This window comes from Gymnoscopelus microlampas (assembly GCF_963454915.1).
Source record: "Gymnoscopelus microlampas genome assembly, chromosome: 6".
In the NCBI taxonomy this organism is placed as follows: Eukaryota; Metazoa; Chordata; class Actinopteri; order Myctophiformes; family Myctophidae; genus Gymnoscopelus; species Gymnoscopelus microlampas.
In genome coordinates this window covers 34,944,528-34,962,704 of record NC_139943.1, presented here as the reverse complement: position 1 = coordinate 34,962,704, position 18,177 = coordinate 34,944,528, and the positions used below count along the sequence as shown (strand labels likewise).

The 18,177-nt window shown below is 44.3% G+C and overlaps 2 protein-coding genes across 5 annotated transcripts; both read left to right on the top strand.

Moving 5' to 3' along the window:
• The first annotated feature begins 193 nt into the window (after nucleotides 1-193).
• Nucleotides 194-13,157, top strand: fbxo31 (F-box protein 31). 4 transcript variants are annotated; one of them, XM_084060537.1, is made up of 10 exons: nucleotides 194-743; nucleotides 2,658-2,729; nucleotides 3,525-3,611; nucleotides 4,843-4,919; nucleotides 5,585-5,752; nucleotides 6,351-6,425; nucleotides 6,722-6,831; nucleotides 7,877-8,030; nucleotides 8,903-9,405; nucleotides 10,668-13,157. In XM_084060537.1, the coding sequence occupies exons 1-10, from the start codon at nucleotides 278-280 to the stop codon at nucleotides 10,888-10,890; spliced, it is 1,935 nt and encodes a 644-aa protein (XP_083916663.1). In that variant the 5' UTR covers nucleotides 194-277; the 3' UTR covers nucleotides 10,891-13,157. The 4 variants fall into 4 exon arrangements, with proteins under 4 accessions (XP_083916663.1, XP_083916662.1, XP_083916665.1 ...); XM_084060536.1 differs by having other exon boundaries at nucleotides 5,585-5,755; nucleotides 6,348-6,425; XM_084060539.1 differs by lacking the exon at nucleotides 3,525-3,611.
• A 649-nt stretch (nucleotides 13,158-13,806) lies between these two features.
• Nucleotides 13,807-16,080, top strand: LOC311047219 (phospholipase A-2-activating protein-like; the record flags this gene model as incomplete). The annotated part of the gene is made up of 1 exon (XM_084059863.1): nucleotides 13,807-16,080. One exon carries the CDS (start codon nucleotides 13,807-13,809, stop codon nucleotides 16,078-16,080), a length of 2,274 nt encoding a protein of 757 aa, XP_083915989.1.
• Nucleotides 16,081-18,177: the final 2,097 nt, after the last annotated feature.

Here is an 18,177-nt window from a genome sequence, read left to right as displayed (position 1 = left end):
TTATTTGGTCTTGACCAAAGCAAAACCTAGTAGGTTCAAAGTGCTCATGTGGCCTGCCTACCTAGTCGCTTCTTTTGGGCTTGTTTTCATAGGCTGATTATTTCTCTCACAAAATCTGGCAACGTTGCGTACGAGTCCAACTTGACGTCCAAACAGTCTACGCCCCTTCGCATCGCGCAAGGACAGCCAGTGAGTGAGGCAGATATAACAGCAGAGAGTGTTATGTTGTGCGGGTGATGTAATGTTAATGTTGCTCAGCGTTCATCAGTGACTACGGATGGCTGTGTGTGCCAGGCTCTGCGGAGTGGGCCAGTCGCGGAGGTGCCGGCGGCGACAGCGACACAACCAAGCGGACCAGGGGGGGAGCAGCGACTCCGAAATGGATCTGGAGGACGAGGAGGAAGAGGAGCGGATCGTGTGTCAGAAGAAGCAACAACAAGCCCAAATCGGCGGCTCTGGCAGCGGCCCGGAGAGCTGCACCAATGGCCCTGCAGCAGCAGCAGCAGCAGCAGCAGCAGGGCCCAGCACCAGTGACGCTTCAAACGAACATGGCAGTAGAGCAAACAACACGGCGGCGGTCGGTCCTCCTAATCCGGAGTCTCTGTTGGATCTGCCCCCGGAGCTCCTGGTGGAGATCTTCTCCCTGCTGCCCGGCACGGCTCTGCCCAGCGTCGCCCTGGTCTGCAAGCAGTTCAGACAGATCCTCAGCACCGAGACCATCTGGAGGAGGCGATGCACGGCAGGTCAATGATAATGCGGCCACTTAACTACTTCCCTCATATGGGTAACCAGAGTCCTGGGGCCAGTTGCACCACCTCACACTAAGTTCAAACTTAGCCTAGTTATAGCTTAAACACATTCAATCTGGGAAAGTGTCTGTGTCATTTTAGATTTCTTTGGCTATTCAAAAATAGCAGATATACAAGTCATAGCGCGGCACCGAGTGCCGCGCTATGAGCTTGTAGATCTGCTATTTTTTTGAACAATCGTGAAAATTAGTGTATTTATTTTTATTTTTTTATATATTTAAAGATTTGCTCAAATTTTCACATACAAAAATAAATAGCAGATCTAACGCCATTTAAGCTATAACTAGGCTAAGTTTGAACTTAGTGTGAGGTGGTGCAACTGGCTCCAGAGTCCCACAGGGCTCGATAGTCGATACTAGTGTGTTTTCTGTTATTGTGGGGAAAGCTTTCGCTGAAAATAGCCGATCGACAAGCTCACAACGCGTCGCTGCTTTTTTTCAGCGAAAGCTTTCCCCACAAAACAAAACGGATGCTGGGGTTTGTTTGTGATTATCCAGCAGTTTAGAAATATACATAGCTATCTAAATAAATAAAAAATGAACACATTATGATTGTGTAGCTACTAAGTAATACGTGTACTGGCTACTGATAATTATGCTCTGGTCCAGGGAGAAGACAGTAGGCCTGTCTGTTCTGTCTTGTCAACAGATCCCGTTCCGTGCTTCTCGTGGTTCCTAACAATATGAATTTCGCTAAAAGCTTTTGTATTGATTTGCACGGGAATCGTGGAAGGAAAATGCTGCTATTCATGACATTCATTGCACCAAGCAGTCACTTCATAGGGCCTGGGCCTGCCCTAAAGGCCTGTCAACACCAATGCAACTCACTGCAACATGCAACTACTTGCAACCATTATCCCCAATGGCAAGGAGATGTATTGGTGTGGACTGGCCTTAAAACTAGCCTGGGCAGCATTCCATTTTCGGGTATATGATCCGGTCGAAAAAAAAGAAAAAGTGGCCGGATAGGCAGAACCGGAAAGACGTCTCACCCCAAAATAGGTCCGTGCTAATAAAATCCTTGATACGGCATTGTTTAGCTTATTTTTTAAATGTAAATGTGCGTGCACTATCCGGAGACTATTTAGCGTCGGTATTATCCCACGGGGAAATTCTATTCCATTTAAACCGCAAAACCGGATAGGCAGAACCGGAAAGAGGATTCTTTTTTCTTTTTTTTTTTCAGTAGGCGTGGTCTAGACCGGATCATATGTTGCCTTCTGGAACGCAGACCAGGCTTTCCTCCGAGGTGGAAAGACTGGTGATGCGAGGTTAGTTTTGCTGCAAGGAGTTGCGACTAGTTGACTTTACACGCAAGAGAGAGGCCCACTGACTCAATGAGCCTGGAAGTTTTCATCATTTACTGAACGTTGCGACTCATTAGTTTTTAGCTGTCCCTGTCCATACCGCATAATGATGACTGTGAGTTTAGACTGGTCGTCTCCTTGGCTGCTGTAGGCTATTTCATGGCTTGCTGTTCTTTCAAATAAGTTCTTTGATTAAGAAACTAAATAAAGCACTGAAATTATTTATTGTAACTGACTGTACCAGGCAGTATGGATTATTCAGAACCGTAGAGTAGATAATCTCTCACCTTAACTGCCTCTTAATTTCTTTGTTGCTTATTGCTTTGCATGACATTTAAAATTATTCAAAATTTGCATATTGGAGCCACACCAAAAAAGTTAACTTTGTGAGTTTGTTTATAATCATACTTTGTCCAGTAGTCATTATTTAGGCCACTATTCAGTTTGCATTTTGGATCATCATGTGCATGCATAATGTTTATGGGCTAATGGCTGGCCAGCTTTACTTATGGCTTAAGTTGACTGTAATTTTACCTTTATAGAGTTTGGCATGAAGGAGGACCTGCGGAAGATGGAAGTGGGGGGTGTATCCAGTCGGGAACTCTATGTTAAACGTGAGCTTCTCTGTCTGTCTGGTGTCTGCCAAAAATGACCTATTAGCTGTTCTAGTCAAGTATCATTCTCATGTCACCCAGCATCAATTCATTCTCTTGGTGCCTCTCTCTCTATCTGTCTATCTATACACACATCTATATCTGGGTTGCTTAATATCAGGAAAACAAGTTGCTCTTCAATGTAGATGATAATGGGGTCTGCTGTAACAGAGAATATTAAAGTTTACAGCTTGATTTAGTCGTTCTCAGATAAAAATCTGTGTTTTAATTGTCCGTTTTATGTCATTTTACAGCCATGAACGTTTTGTCCATTCGACCTTTATCAGTGTGTTTAATTAGCTTGATTTAGTCAATGATTTTATTTCTTTGGGTGTTGCCTGCTGTTATCAGATTAAAATGAGTAGTTCCTATACTTTTCCATGTCGTTGCTGTCGGGCAGAAACCACCTCTCTCCATATTTTAACATTTTTTGTGTTTTTTTTTGTAAATTATCGACCCTACTTGATCATCCTACAGCGTCGCACAAAAGCATCAAATGAAGCAGATCCACAAGCTTGCGCAGCGAAAGCTTGTCGATCTGCTGCTTTCGAATCCTGAAAAATAACAGTTTTTGGACATATGAGGTTTCCACCCGACAGAGGCGATCTGTTAAGAGGTGGCATAATGGCAACAAAATATACCTCAATCATACATACTATCAAGGATGACTTAATTTATAAGAGCACAGTAGTCACCTCATGGTCTCCTGTGCTCTACCAACACCTGCGGTGTACTCACTCATCCGGCCCTGTCCAGGTGTCAACCCTCGGGTCAAGTCTGGGCGCTTTATGAAGCTCCTTCCCGACTACGAGCACATGGACTACCGTGATGTATACATGTACTGTATGTACTGTGCCGTGCCTCAACTATAATGGCATTTTTGTTGCCTGCAGCGTGTGAGGATTTCTTTGTGTGACACTCTCTTTGAACTTGGTTCAGAAGCAAAATGGTTGTGCTGATAAAGGTCTTCTTCATCGCCATTTACTTTCACGTACAGTCTAAGATGGGAGTTGTGATGATAATGTGTGAGCCCAGCAGTCTACAGTAGTATCCTGGGCTGCAGGGCTGTGACTACTTTACACTTGATTCACCTGTGTGTGTGTGTGCACGTCACCTGTGTGTGCACGTCTCATACCCTAGCCTAGATGGAGCTTATCAACCGCCTTAAAAACGTAAAGGTTCGTCAGAGAAGTCTTACATCTGAACCACTTTTCACAACCTGGCTTCCCTATTGTGGGCATGTCATTAGGCGAAACTCTTCACAGATTATCACAATTTGTTGCTTTTTTGTAATAGTGACAATAGCAGATCTAAAAGCTCACAACGTTCTCACAATCATATGAGCTTTTAGATCTGCTATTATAGCTAACATTGTGGGACACATTATGCGTTATAAAGTAGGGCTTAAATGGCTACGGCAGCTGTAGATTTAATCATCTCATCACAATTCATATCATATTATCTACGTATGTCAGACAAATGAACTGTCATGGTCTGCCTCTGTCCAAACACCATGTCTGTGTCAACATTGTTTCTGTTTCATCCATACATGGTAGTGCACATAACATACACTGAAGCAGTGGTTCTCAACCTTTTCAGGCCGTGACCCCCCAAAATAATCACATTTAAACTGGGGACCCCCCACCCTGACAAGCACTTGGAATGTAGGAGTTGAGGCATTATATTTTGTTTAATTTGGTTCCACAGATAAATATTGTGAAAATAGCAGATCTACAAGCTCTTGCGCCTTGCGTTGAGAGTCGTTGTGGCTATTTTCACAATGTTTTCCTCTTTCTTATATTATTTGACAATTTGGCCAATGTTTGACCAGTTTTGTAGTATACCGGTAGTTTGTTGATTACTTTTGAATGATGCAGTAATGGTCTTTTTCTATTATAATTTTTTTAGGTATTAAAAAGGTCTTAAAAGTCCTTAAATTGTCACTTCACCGTCATCTGGGGACCCCCCAAAATCATGTGGGGGACCCCCCTGGGGCTCCTGACCCACAGGTTGAGAACCACTGCACTGAAGGATCTGAGGAGAACCATAATGATATGTAGTGTCTGTGTTGCAGTGCTTCACCCATATAGAAACGTCCTGGGTCTCTGGCAACCAGACATAGGCCCCTATGGAGGACTGCTCAATGTTGTGGTGAGTATACACAAAACATATCGGGGGGGGGGGGGGGGGGGGGGGCAGTGGCCGGGTAGAGTGATCTGGAAACCGCAAGGTTCCCAGTTCGATCCCGGGCTGGGGGGCTCCCCCAGAGTTGGTGTCGAAGTGTCCTTGAGCAAGACGCTGAACCCCTAATTGCTCCCGATGAGCAGGTTGGTGCCTTGCATGGTTTCCTCCGCCATCGGTGTATGAATGGGTGAATGTAATGCACAATCTATGTAAAGCGCTTTGGATAAAAGCGCTATATAAATGCACCATTTACCATTTACATATCTACAGACACATTGTTTCCATTTGGTTGGAGGGGAGGCAACATTTAATACCATTCAAGACAAACATTACAATCTATCTTTGATCTACAACAAGTAATGCAGGAAATGTTATTACCACCTTCCTTCCACCAGCCAAAGGCTTGTTCTGTTTTCTTTTTCGTATGACATTATCACACAGGAGGTGCTTGCCTATTCTGACAGCAGCTTTGGCAGGCAAATTATTCATCATTGTTAACATAATTGTACTTTAGTTTTTTAGTTAATGAAATATTGAAATTGACTCCAGAGTTTCCCCCGCTGCTTTTGGCTGGTGGATGCCAAAGTTGTCTCCAAAGTTATTGTTGTTGTTGTGACCCTGTGTCATGTCAGGTGGACGGGCTGTTCATCATTGGCTGGATGTACCTGCCACCTCATGACCCTCGTGTGGAGGACCCCATGAGGAGACGGCCACTGTTTCGCATCCACATGTGGGAGTCCAGAAAGGCCTCTGTGGAGTGTATGTACGGACACAAGGGCCCCCACAAAGGAGACATACAGGTGACCCCCAAAAAGAAAGAATAAAGGGACTTCATGGGGGATTGTCTTTTAGTTTAACCAATTTAAACCTCAGGTTTCTGCCGATTTATGTCGTACCCAAAATAGGGATGCCGGGTCCTGGCAACCCTATTTTGGGCATGTCATTATATGCAGAAATGTTCCAGAAATTTCGCTCACAACGTATCACGCAAGTCCTCGTATGACGAAGTATAAAGGTTTTAAGTGCTTGTATGAGATCATAGAGCTTGAGAGAATTTTGAGTGGCAGCGCCAATGTTCTTAAGTGTATTCATCTCCAATCATTAATATTTCATAACCTAGTGTGTTTAGAATGCCAGGTTAGTGATTTGCATGTTGTGAGTGAGCTTGAAGGTTGGCTATTTTCTCTTTTCGTTGCATGATGAGGTATTAAGGGGCTTAAGTGGTTACGGATCAAATCTGTATATGAGAGCTTGAGAGAATTTTGAGTGGCAGTGCCAGTGATCTCGGGTGTATTAATCTCCGATAATGAATGTTTCGTAACCGATGTTTAGAATGCAAGGTTAGTGATTCGTAAACATGGCGTCTCTTCTGACATCAATCAAATCTGCCATTTTCAGGCCGTGAAGAACGATGAGTTCTCCACCAAATGCAACCAGACTGATCATCACCGCATGCCAGGAGGGAGACAAGAGGTGAGATGGGAAATGTGGGGGTCTTGTTTTCTTTTTGTCTACAACAGTGATTATAGACTGTGGGCAGTGAGGGTATTGCAAGTGGGTATTGCAAGGGTTGTGGTTAGATGGGTGGGCCGTGAACGCTTTTGAGATTTTCCAGTGGGCCCTGATCCAGAAAAGGTTGGGAATCCCTACTCTTCATGAAGTATTTACTTATCCTGCTTGATCGGTTTTCTCCAAGGCAGTGTAGTTTCATGAGAATGAAAGGAATGTTCTCAGCATTCTCAGGTGGTGCGTACTGTGTTTGTGTGCAGGAGTTTAGGACGTGGCTGGAGGAGGAATGGGGCCGGACACTGGAGGACATCTTCCATGAGCACATGCAGGAGCTCATCCTCATGAAGTTCATCTACACCAGTCAATATGAGTATGATTCTTAAGTTCATCTACACCAGCCAATATGAGTATGATTCTTAAGTTCATCTACACCAGCCAATATGAGTATGATTCTTAAGTTCATCTACACCAGTCAATATGAGTATGATTCTTAAGTTCATCTACACCAGTCAATATGAGTATGATTCTTAAGTTCATCTACACCAGTCAATATGAGTATGATTCTTAAGTTCATCTACACCAGTCAATATGAGTATGATTCTTAAGTTCATCTACACCAGCCAATATGAGTATGATTCTAATTCTCATGATCCTTATCTATCTGTAATTTCCGCAAATCTCTGTATGCGTGTGTTTAGTCCGGGAAAGCATCAGTGTCATTTTCAGATTTCTTTGGCTCTACAAAAATAGCAGATATACAAGCTCATAGCTCATATGAGCCAAATACATATCATTTTGGGGGTCATTGACATGGAAAAGTTGGAGCACAGACATACAGTTAGGATTTAGTAAACATTTCTAGATATGTATTTGGCCACGGACCCCATTTCAAAATATTTTGTTCCAGGGACCCCCCCCCCCAGAAGCAAAGATTTGAGGTAGAAATGTTTGCTTTAAAAATATATATTCAAAGATTTGCACACATTTTCAAGATAAAAAATAAATAGCGGATCTACAAGCTCATAGCATGGTATATCTGCTATTTTTTTATAGCCAAAGAAATCTTAAAATGACAGACCGTTCCTGGATTGAATGGGTTAAGTAAGTAATTCATTTCATTGATAGCTTCACAAGCACTCAAGAAACAAACAAAGCGAACTCAGAATGAGGGAGATGTCTCAACACACAAAGCTGTAATCACATATGAGCTATGTGAGTCTTTAACAGTCTTTTGAAGATGTCCACTGAGGCCACAGTTCTGAGGTCAAGGGGGAGAGTATTCCATAGCCTAGGCGGCAAAGCTTGCGGAGACGCGATCACCTGTGTGTACGCCTGTCCTTCACATATCTTCAGTTTTATAGTCTCGGAACTGTTAGTAACATAAAGCCCTAATCGCTCACCGCTTTGTTCAACAGTAACTGCCTGACGTACCGGCGGATCTACCTGCCTCCTCAGTTGCCCACTGACCTGCTGAAGCCAGGCCTCTTCAAGGGCACCTATGGCAGCCACGGCCTGGAGATTGTCATGCTTAGCTTCCACGAGACGACTGCCAGAGCCACTAAACTCACTGTGAGTACCAGTGTAGATCCATGTATTTACCCATTAAGACCTGAGGCCTTTTCCACAAATGCCTCCTAAATCCTAACAGTTTTCTGAAAAACGTATGTTGCTATATTAGTGGTTGTGGTTCTCAAACTTTTTCATGTCAATGTTTTTCATGTCAATGTCCCCCAACATTACATGTATCTAAAAATATTGTATTCCAGTGATGTGCTATGAGCTTGTATATCTGCTATTTTTGAATAGCTAAAGTATAAAATGACACGGATGCTTTCCCATTTTTAATGGGTTCATTGGCAAGACAGGTTAGGTAAAATATTCAGCCCAATCAAATTGATATTCAGAGGTCACTTGCAAGTATTCATCCCCATCACTTGAGACAAAGTATAGATACTCCTACTCCTTGCTGTAATTGTTTTCACAATGCATTTACAGAACCTCGTAACTCTGAAAGAAACGCAATCAAACTGACGAAAAAGGACAGCAGTTATCAATTTCATTTCTTATTTAAACACACCCCCTCCAAAATACAACCTTCATAGAAATGTAGTGTAGTCAAAATGACAATATTCGTCTTTGAAATGTAGTGGATTGAAAGTCATATGTTTCCAAAAAACGGATACACAAGTTAAGTACAGAAAAAAGTAAATGTGTTTCATTACTGTCCACCAATGCTTGCAAGCTTTTGCGTTGAGCCAGCTTGTGTAACCACCTAACCTAAGTGGCCACACGGTATTCTCTAGGGCCTAGGCAACGTACTTGGCTCATACCCAGCTTGTATGACCTGTGCATGTCACCTGTCGGAGTGGAAAGATTGTATCATTACCCAACTCGATCCAGATCCCAGTGGTGCAAACTGTACCTTTTCCCTTGTCCTATAGGGCGACCCTAATGTTCCAGCAGGCCAGCTAACGCTGGACGTGGACCTGAGCCGTCCGGTGGTCCTCCCAGACTTGGAGCGGCAGCGCAGTATAGAGGAGCTGTCCCGCCTGGTACAGGGGATCCACGAGGAGGTACAGAGGGAGGCACAGCGACAGGCCGCGGATGCTCCGGCCACGGACGCTCCTGCCGCGGACGCTCCTGCCATGGACGCTCCTGCCGCGGACGCTCCTGCCGTGGACGCTCCTGCCACGGACGCTCCGGCTACGGACGCTCCGGCCACAGACATGCCAGACACGCCCCCCGCAGACCAGCAGGAGGAAACGCCGGGGGCTTCTGGTGGTGCTTCCGGAGCCGAGGCGATGGAGGATGACTCTGGAGCCTGTTCAGGGAGCTGCCAGTCTGGCCTCAGCAGTAGCACCAATCACCCTGATGCCCAGCCCTTCATCCTGCCTCTGGGGGTTATGGCCCGCAATGAAGTGTACCCTCGCACCTGCAGGAAGTGGTGAGTCTATAGTGGGATTTAATTCATCTGAAGTTAACTTATAACACATAACAGTAGGCTCAATTACAATAGAATTAAACACGCCAAAAATGTTTTCTTTTCTTTATACATTAAAACCACAAATTGTAATCACTTTCAACCTGGCATGTCATTATAGGTGAACATTTTCAAATGTATTGGAAAATGCTTTGTGAGCTTGTAGATAGGCTATTTTTGCTTCGTACCACCATCGTATGACAAGTATATAAATGTGCTTAAGTGTTTAACTTTGATAGCTACTATCAAAGTTGTGTAATTTGTGGTAGGACATGGCCATGACAATGGAGGAATGAGGCTCATGCCTACCATGACTATGAATCACCCAGTAGTAATACTTCACTAGTAAAGACCGCACCTTCAAACAAAATAGATTTAAGTTATTTAGAATGAAAAGGCGCGCTATAGTAGGTAGCTACTGTAGGTAGGGTGCGACCTGCGGGATGGAGATCGAAGGTTTCTGGGGAAGGGTTGTACCCTGATACTTTTAGCTTGGTGTGTGCCAGTCTGGTGAAGGACGTTATGAACCCCTCCTGTTAGGGACCTGAAAGAAAGACAGAGGAGGAAGAGACACTGGAAGAGAAATTGGTATGAGGGGAGGAGTTCCCAACTCCTTAAAAAAAGAAACGAGACGGCTATAAATGAAGAAGTGTAAATACATGCTCCTAACTTACACTTCCGCTGTATCATTTAACCGCTGCTGGCTGCCGTAACTCAATAAGTCGGATCATGTGGATCTAGAGATGCACATTGGGAACGCCGTGGTTCCATTATGGAGCTCACACTTAATGTGGCCAGCAGCCTGTGACTTCAATCATCGATGTCAAAAGTCGTCGATGACGCATCTGTGACATGTGAGTCATATGACTCCAAATTTGGGACTCCCAAGATTTCAGCCTGATCAGAGCCTCATTGACTTCCTGATCGGTCACGCTCTGGACACACAGACACACAGGCCAGACCCTCTTATATTTGGCTAGACTCTTAGAGAGCCAGGATGTAAAAATGAGACGGCTATAAATCAAGATGAGCGTTTATTTGGTTAAATTGTAAATTCATGCCCTTTATCTCAGTATTGTTTTACTGCTGCTGGCTGCTGTAATAAAATAAAAAAATATACAGTTTATTATTATGCAGGACCAGCGTCCACACATCAGCATCATTCTTTTCATATTCAGGTCCAGCTAATATTGTTTCACTAACGTTTTGACATTCTTTCCTCCCAGCTTCTATGGGACCGGTCTGATTGCCGGCCACGGATTCACAAGCCCAGAACGCACCCCGGGGCTGTTTGTGCTCTTTGACGAGGACCGATTTGGCTTCATCTGGCTGGATTTAAAGTCCTTCAGCCTCTATAGTCGACTGACGGACCAGCTAGCGCACGCTCATGCCCCAACCATGGAGCGCTTCGAGGCCATGCTGCAGAACATGCAGTCCTGGACGTCATGATCTGCCCAGGCGCCCAGCCCTCACTGAGATTCCCCCCACACAACGCAATGCCGACGGGATAATTCATACTAAAGCCTGATTTATGCTTGGTTGCTCAGATCTACAAGCTCACACACGTATGGGGTTGTGAACTTGTGGTGTTTTCAGCACGCAACACCGGTGCGCATTGCGCAACCACATGTAAATTAAGCATAAGTCGAACAACCGCGTGGATCGATTATAACAATGTATTTTCAACTGAACAAAGTGCGTCAAACACTTTTCCTCAATTGAACATATGTTGTTTTTTTTACGTTCAGCGCGGTTGTTCCCACAAAGTATGAATTAGTCTTAATACATCACGTGCACACAGGTCACCTTTTTTCTTTCCCTGAAAAACCACAACCACTATTAGCTAATTTTCTTCTTCCAGTTACTGCCCCATGGGCTTTTACAGTCTGATGAAGCTACTCACATAGCCACTCCTGTACATGCACTTTGAATGGCCTCTCTCTATCACCACCTCAGTACAGCATGCTAACAGGTCACATGACTGAAGAGTTGTCCTCAAACAGCTACAGTATTTATTTATTTATTTATTCCCAAGCCGGAGAAGTGGACTGAATGGTGTGTTTATGGAGCAAACTTGTATGTGCCTCTGATTCTATCATGTACACCATGTCTGTACTGCACAGTGCTTAAAAGAGATATAGAGTCCTATATATTCTGCTCTATGGCACTATAATTATTTTAATGGCCCACATATTTGCATGCTGCATTTTATTTAGACTTAATTGCATTGTACTAAAACCCATGTCTGCAGTATGACAATATGACATTTTCTTGTTTGTGAGGCTTGCCTCACTTTTGATTTTAATTGTGTTGCTTTAAGGACTTCACATAATTCAAAAGGCTGCATCTCAGGTGCTTTTCCTTTTTGCCCACAGTCAGTGAAAGTTGCACAGAAAGAACAACTTCAACCATATTACATTGCATTACTTCATAATTTGCATAATAAACTTTTCCGAGATATACTTGTCGGCTAGGAATGCTGAATGACGTGAATAAGTGTGTGCTGGCATAGTAGCTAAACAAGTAGTCCTATCAGCCAGGTTTTGGTAGACTGATATCATCTTGTCCTTTGAACAGGAGCTGTAAAGATATCTGGGTCCATTATATGTATTGGTTCATGGTCCTATATGTAAAATGTGCTATTAATGTCACCATTACGCTATTACTGGACTACATATTAGCTGGAAAGAGGTTACCATGCAATATTGTAGCCGAACCAATGTATAAGTACCGTAAGTTGGTTTTAATCAAAGCATAAAAAATGTCTGTTGCAATCTCTGTTCTTAGATACTTGCCCTTGAAATGTATTTGTTGTCCAATTAGGGCTGGCATAGGTTTGCTTGTCTTTGTACCTGTAAAGCTATGGCCTCTGGTTTTCCAGTTAATTTAGAACTGGAAGGCAAGTTGTAACGAGAGCAACTTAGAGGTGTGCATAGTTGATCCGTGACATGCCAAACTTGAACATCAATTTATATCGTCATGCATCATAAATGTAACGCAGAGAAGTGAAATGGCGATGCAGTCATTTTAGTTATGTATGACATTGTGTAAATTTGTGTTAATAATTTACCTTCTCTTGACTTTGAACACTGAACTGCACCATATGTGCAGTTTCATGTACTTGTGTTGTGACTTGATGATGCAGTGTACAGTCGAGTGACATGCATATAGTATACACAAATAGATTACAGTTGCATTACAATAGGTTCACAAAGAGGCTAACTAAATCTTATACAACCCAACAGTTCAAAGTGCAAAGTGTCTGTACTGTACATCTCCTCATGGCCTGATGGTGGTGCCTAGTAGCTCTTAATCTTACTCTAAGTGCACTTGTCTGGGGATAGTGAATTACTTAAAACCACTTGTCAGCACTTTTGTATCAGACTACAGCTTTACTAACGTTTGGGGGGGAAAAAACTGTGGAGCAGTAGAAAACGTTCATATTTAAGATGTAATCAATGTCGTTTTCAGTCAAGTTTTATTTGTTTCTCCTCCATAACTGTTGGGTTTCAGCTGCCATAGACCATTTCCATCCCATGTGTAAGCCCTCTATACTGTTTGAATGATTTGCCTTTGAAAAGTTGTGCTTTGTAACATTCTCAATGCCATAGGCCTGGTTTAGCAGGAAACCTATGTTTTACCTATTGAACTGCTCACATCTGACTTCAGGGAGCTTTGCAGCTTTAGCATTCTTCTCAGTAATAAAAAACAAAACAAAGAAACGTTTCCCTATTTGTATATTCCTAAATGAACAGTGCACGTGTGTGCCCAGCCCACTAATTCTGTCACATGTAAGCATTGCAAGCATACCATCATGGTATGGTAATCACATAGTCACCAAAAATCATGTTTGTTAGTATTTTAGTGCCACAACGGATTTCGAGTTATCTGTAGACTTCTGCAAATGAATGCCATCCAATTGAGTTTCATTCAATGTGAGAAGGAAATTTCTTCAAATATAGGCATCACTGACAGGATAAGTGTTTGTTAGTTTTGCCATTAGCATTGGAACTGTCTTGGCTGGAAAGTGGCTTCGGAATTCAGTGGCATATATTGCCATTTAAGAAGAGAATGTCCCACGTCCAAACAAAGCATCCAATGCCAAATTCAGAACACCCATGGACTAACTGCAACAGCGTCTGCACAAATTGGCATCATTAGGCATGGCAACACCTTGTTTTGTGTGTGATGTCAGATCACAGCTCTGACCAGCTATATAAAACCCTGTAGAGCAAGAGAGATGGCCATTTGTGATTGATTAATGACCATGTTTATTATTCTTTGACCTTATGCCAAAACAAGGTAGATAGATAGAGATAATATAATAGAGAAGAAAAGAGAGATCCGACAACAACACAGCTTACGATGGCATCTTCCGACTCATACAAACTCAGCTGCTCTATCCCAGGACATGGGATGGACGTTAGGGGGCTTACAGCAGCAATCCTTCCAGATGGAGCTTTTGTGTCCGTCTCCAGAGACCGGACCGGAAAGGTCTGGCTACCCAAAGCAAGCCCGGAAAAGGGTTTCACAGAGGTGCACTGCATGAATGGCCATTCACATTACATTGTCTGTGTATGTGTCATCGCACCTAGCGAGGCATATCCCCGGGGGCTTATTGCCACAGGTGGAAATGACAATAATATTTGTGTTTTCACACTGGATAGCCCACAGCCGCTGTTCACCCTCAATGGCCACACAAACACAGTTTGCGCTCTGACATCTGGGAGGTCTGGGACATTACTGAGTGGCTCTTGGGACACAACTGCGAAAGTCTGGCTCAATGAGAAGTGTGTGATGACGTTGCAGGGTCATTCTGCAGCCGTGTGGGTGGTGACCATTGTACCTGAACAAGAACTTATGCTGTCTGGATCCGCAGATAAAACAATCAAGCTTTGGAAAGACGGCCGCTGTGAGAGGACATTTACAGGCCATGAAGACTGCGTGCGTGGACTAGCAGTGATCAGCGAAGTTCAGTTCTTCTCTTGTGGCAATGATGCCACTGTAAGGAGGTGGCTCATAACGGGAGAATGCATACAGGTCTATCAAGGCCATACTAACTACATCTACAGCATGGCCGTCTTCCCCAACAGCGAAGACTTTGTGAGCACAGGAGAGGATGGAACGGTGAGGATATGGAGGAATGGGGAATGCTCCCAGATCATTCGCCTGCCTGCTCAGTCGGTGTGGTGTTGCTGTATCCTGCCCAACGGTGACATATCTGTTGGTGCCAATGACGGCGTCATTCGCGTGTTTACAGAGGTCGAGGAGCGCATGGCCAGCCCACAAGACCTGCAGGCCTTCAATGACGAGCTTTCCGCATCCTCCACAGCCTCTGTCGACCTGGGAGACTTCAAAATGGAAGACCTGCCTGGCAGGGAACACCTCAATGAGCCTGGAATTCGCGAAGGCCAGACACGTCTGATTAAAGACCAACAGAATGTGGAGGCGTACCAGTGGAGCGTCGGTGAGAATCGGTGGATGAAGATCGGCGACGTGGTTGGAAGCACCACAAACGAGCAGACGTCCGGGAGGGTGACGTACGAGGGGAAGGAGTACGACGTCATCTTTAACATTGAATTGAACGAGCGAACTGTGAAGCTCCCTTATAACGTGGCGGACGACCCCTGGCTGACAGCATTTAACTTTCTGCAGAAGAATGATCTCAATACTGGGTTATTGGACCAAGTTGCCAACTTCATCATAGAGAACTCCAAAGGATTGGTGCCAGCAGTACCGGCCCAGCCTGCCGCCATTGACCCACTCACTGGGTCCGGTCGCTATATCCCTTCCTCATCTCAGCCGCCTTCCGCAGGCTCTGGTCCGGACCAGGCAACAAACGTCTACTTCCCTAAGACGGATGGACTGACCTTTGAACAAGCCAACACCACACAGATCGTCGCCAAGCTGAAGGAGCTGAACAGCGGAGCCCCACAGGAGCACAAACTGTCTGAAGAGATGCTGGGTTGCCTGGAGAGGCTTCTTGTGTGTGTGGGGGCACCGAGCTCCGAGCAGCCCCCTACACTCCAGCAGATAAATCTGCTGTGGAAAACCTCTCACTGGCCTGAGGACATTGTGTTTCCAGTCCTGGATATTCTGAGGCTGGCAGTGTGCCACCCACAGATCAATGACGACCTGTGTGGTGAGGCGCAAGGCGTGCAACTGTGCAACCACATGCTGAGCTTGATGAGACGGCAGGGCCAGCCCGCCAACCAGATGCTAGCGCTGAGGATTCTGTGTAACTGCTTCAGCGGCAGGCACGGCCGAGAGCTTCTCATTTCGCAGCGTGAGACTGTGCTGTCGTGTGCCGCTGAGCTGGCCTCCGTGTGCAACAAGAGCATCCACATCGCCTTGGCCACTCTCCTGCTCAACTACGCAGGCTGCCTGCATGGCCAGTCTGACCTGGATGCTAAGGCCCAGTGCCTAACCGTAGCCAGCACTGCCCTAGAGTCGGTGCAGGATAAGGAGGCCGTGTTCAGATTGCTGGTGGCCCTGGGAACAACTCTGGCCTCGGACCAGACGGCCAAGGACCTGGCCAAAACCCTGGGCATCAATTCCCAGATTTCTAGGTACTCTGCAGTCTCTGAACCCGCTAAGTTGGGAGAGTGCTGCCAGCTGGTGTTAAAAGAACTTCAGTGATATGAGACAGGTGCTGATCTCAGTACATAGACCTACTACAATGGCAGGGTCAGTTTGTCTCACGTCATATGTCATAGATGACTGATGACTTAGGTGACATTATGTGTCACAGGCTTGTCACGTGAAGTCCTACATCCACATTACATTGGAGCCATGCCGTTTCTGTGTGGACCCGAGATTCACATAAATTCCTAGTTTATTTTCACCTATCTTTACTTACTTATCTGTTTATAGTATGTGTCTTTTTTTTATCTGCTAAAACAAAAAAAATCTGTTTGTATAAGGAAAGGGAGGCGGCGAATATGCGAATATACGCAAAATTCGGACTCGTTCCGAATAATTAGAAGACGCTTTTTCGCTTCGCTTTTTTCGCTTTTTTCGCTCCATGTAAGCTTGCATTGACTTTATAAGGTTAAAAAAAAAACGTGTTATTCGCATGAAAAATTCACCCCCGGTGTGTAAGGGGCTTAAGGAGGGGGTGTTAGGCGAGAGACAGACTGGACCTAATTCAAGGATAATGCGTCTAGCATGCTTCACAGGGCAGAGGCTATGGTATGGCCTGCCTTGGTACAAGGTCCTCATCTTCTACCTTGGATCTGTAGGATGGAGTTTTCTAGCGTAGACATTTGAAAGACAATCAGCAGCAGAGATTTACATGCTGCTGAATTAGTATGTATTATTGCGGTGAATATGATCAGAGTCCGCCTCAGAAAGAAAAACATCTTTGCTGATACTGTGCGTCGTCGTTTCATGTTGAGGGTACTGGGGACTAGGTGGACTTTCAAACAGTTGGATGAATACTCACTCAGGGCAGTTCCCAAACAGTTGTGGGCCTGTGGCATGGGCATGATGACCAAGATTTGAATGGAGGCTGCCCTCATCAACAACGTCAACCTGAGACTGGAGGGGGTTAGTTACTCGTGTCAACATTTCCAATGCCAGGGTGTTTTGATCAGAGATTACTGATGAGGTCCATGGGGGAGACCTTTCAGGTGTTCTGCTCTGGGGATTGTGATGCTAAAAAGGGAACTTTGGATGCCCTTTTTTTCTTTATTTTTTTTCTTTAGTAAATGGCAACAGGTAACAGACTACAAGGTGCTGTTAGGTAAAAAAAAAAAAAAAAAAACACGTAGGCTATATATATATCAGACATTAGTAATTTAGACTACTAAGAAGACTAGATTTGACAGATTAAAATTTGAATACAATCTCTACAAACAATCAAGAAACCCCCTTAGGGCAGAAACTAAATACACAAGGGGATTAAAGGCTATGAAAAGAATAACATGGGTGAATGAATATAAATAGGGAATACTTAGGCTAGGCAGACTAATGTTTTGTGTAAAGCACTTTGAATTGCCTTGTTGAAATGTGCTATACAAATAAACCGGCCTTGCCTTGTTCTATTCAAATAATATTTTGTAAATGTTGGTCTTGTTAGCATCAGTGATGTGTGTTGTTCCTTGCGAATGTGGAAAAATACGTCAAAAAACTAAAACATCTATTATTACTATAATTACACAATAATTAAAACAATTGGTGAAATTGTATTTTTTAAAGATTTGGTGAGATTTTCGAGCTCTCCAGCTCCCCTCAGCCCACCCATTATCCATTATCTAAAGCAGTGGTTCTCAAACTTTTTCATGTCAAGGACCCCCACAATGATATGTAATGTATTTGGCCGTGGACCCCCATCTCAAAATGTTTTGTTCCAGGGACCCCCAGAAGCAAAGATTTGAGTTACAAATGTTCGATTTGAAAAAATGTGCATTCAAAGGTTTGCACAAATTTTCACGATTAAAAAAAAAATGCAGATCTACACTGAGCTTGTATATCTGCTATTTTGCCAGACCCAAGGGGTCTGGCTTACATGAGGGTTTGTACCTGTTTTCTCCATACATGGGCATGCCCCCTTTGTCCTTAGGCCCCAGCCATAAAAGTCTGTTCCCCTTTCGTCCATATATGGGCATACACAGGCTGACACGTCATGTGAAGTCTGGCTTATAAAAGTCTGTCCCCCTTTCGTCCATACATGGGCATAGACACATGGGCATCTGCCGGGTCTGGCAGAACCAGGTCTCCTGCCTGGTCTTGTTG

Coding starts and splice junctions, on each gene's coding strand:
- fbxo31 (XM_084060536.1), top strand. CDS start 278: ATGGCTGTGTGTGCCAGGCTCTGCGGAGTGGGCCAGTCGCGGAGGTGC. Junction 4,920..5,584: donor GAGGACTGCTCAATGTTGTG/GTGAGTATACAC, acceptor GTGTCATGTCAG/GTGGACGGGCTGTTCATCAT. Junction 6,832..7,876: donor ATCTACACCAGTCAATATGA/GTATGATTCTTA, acceptor TTTGTTCAACAG/TAACTGCCTGACGTACCGGC.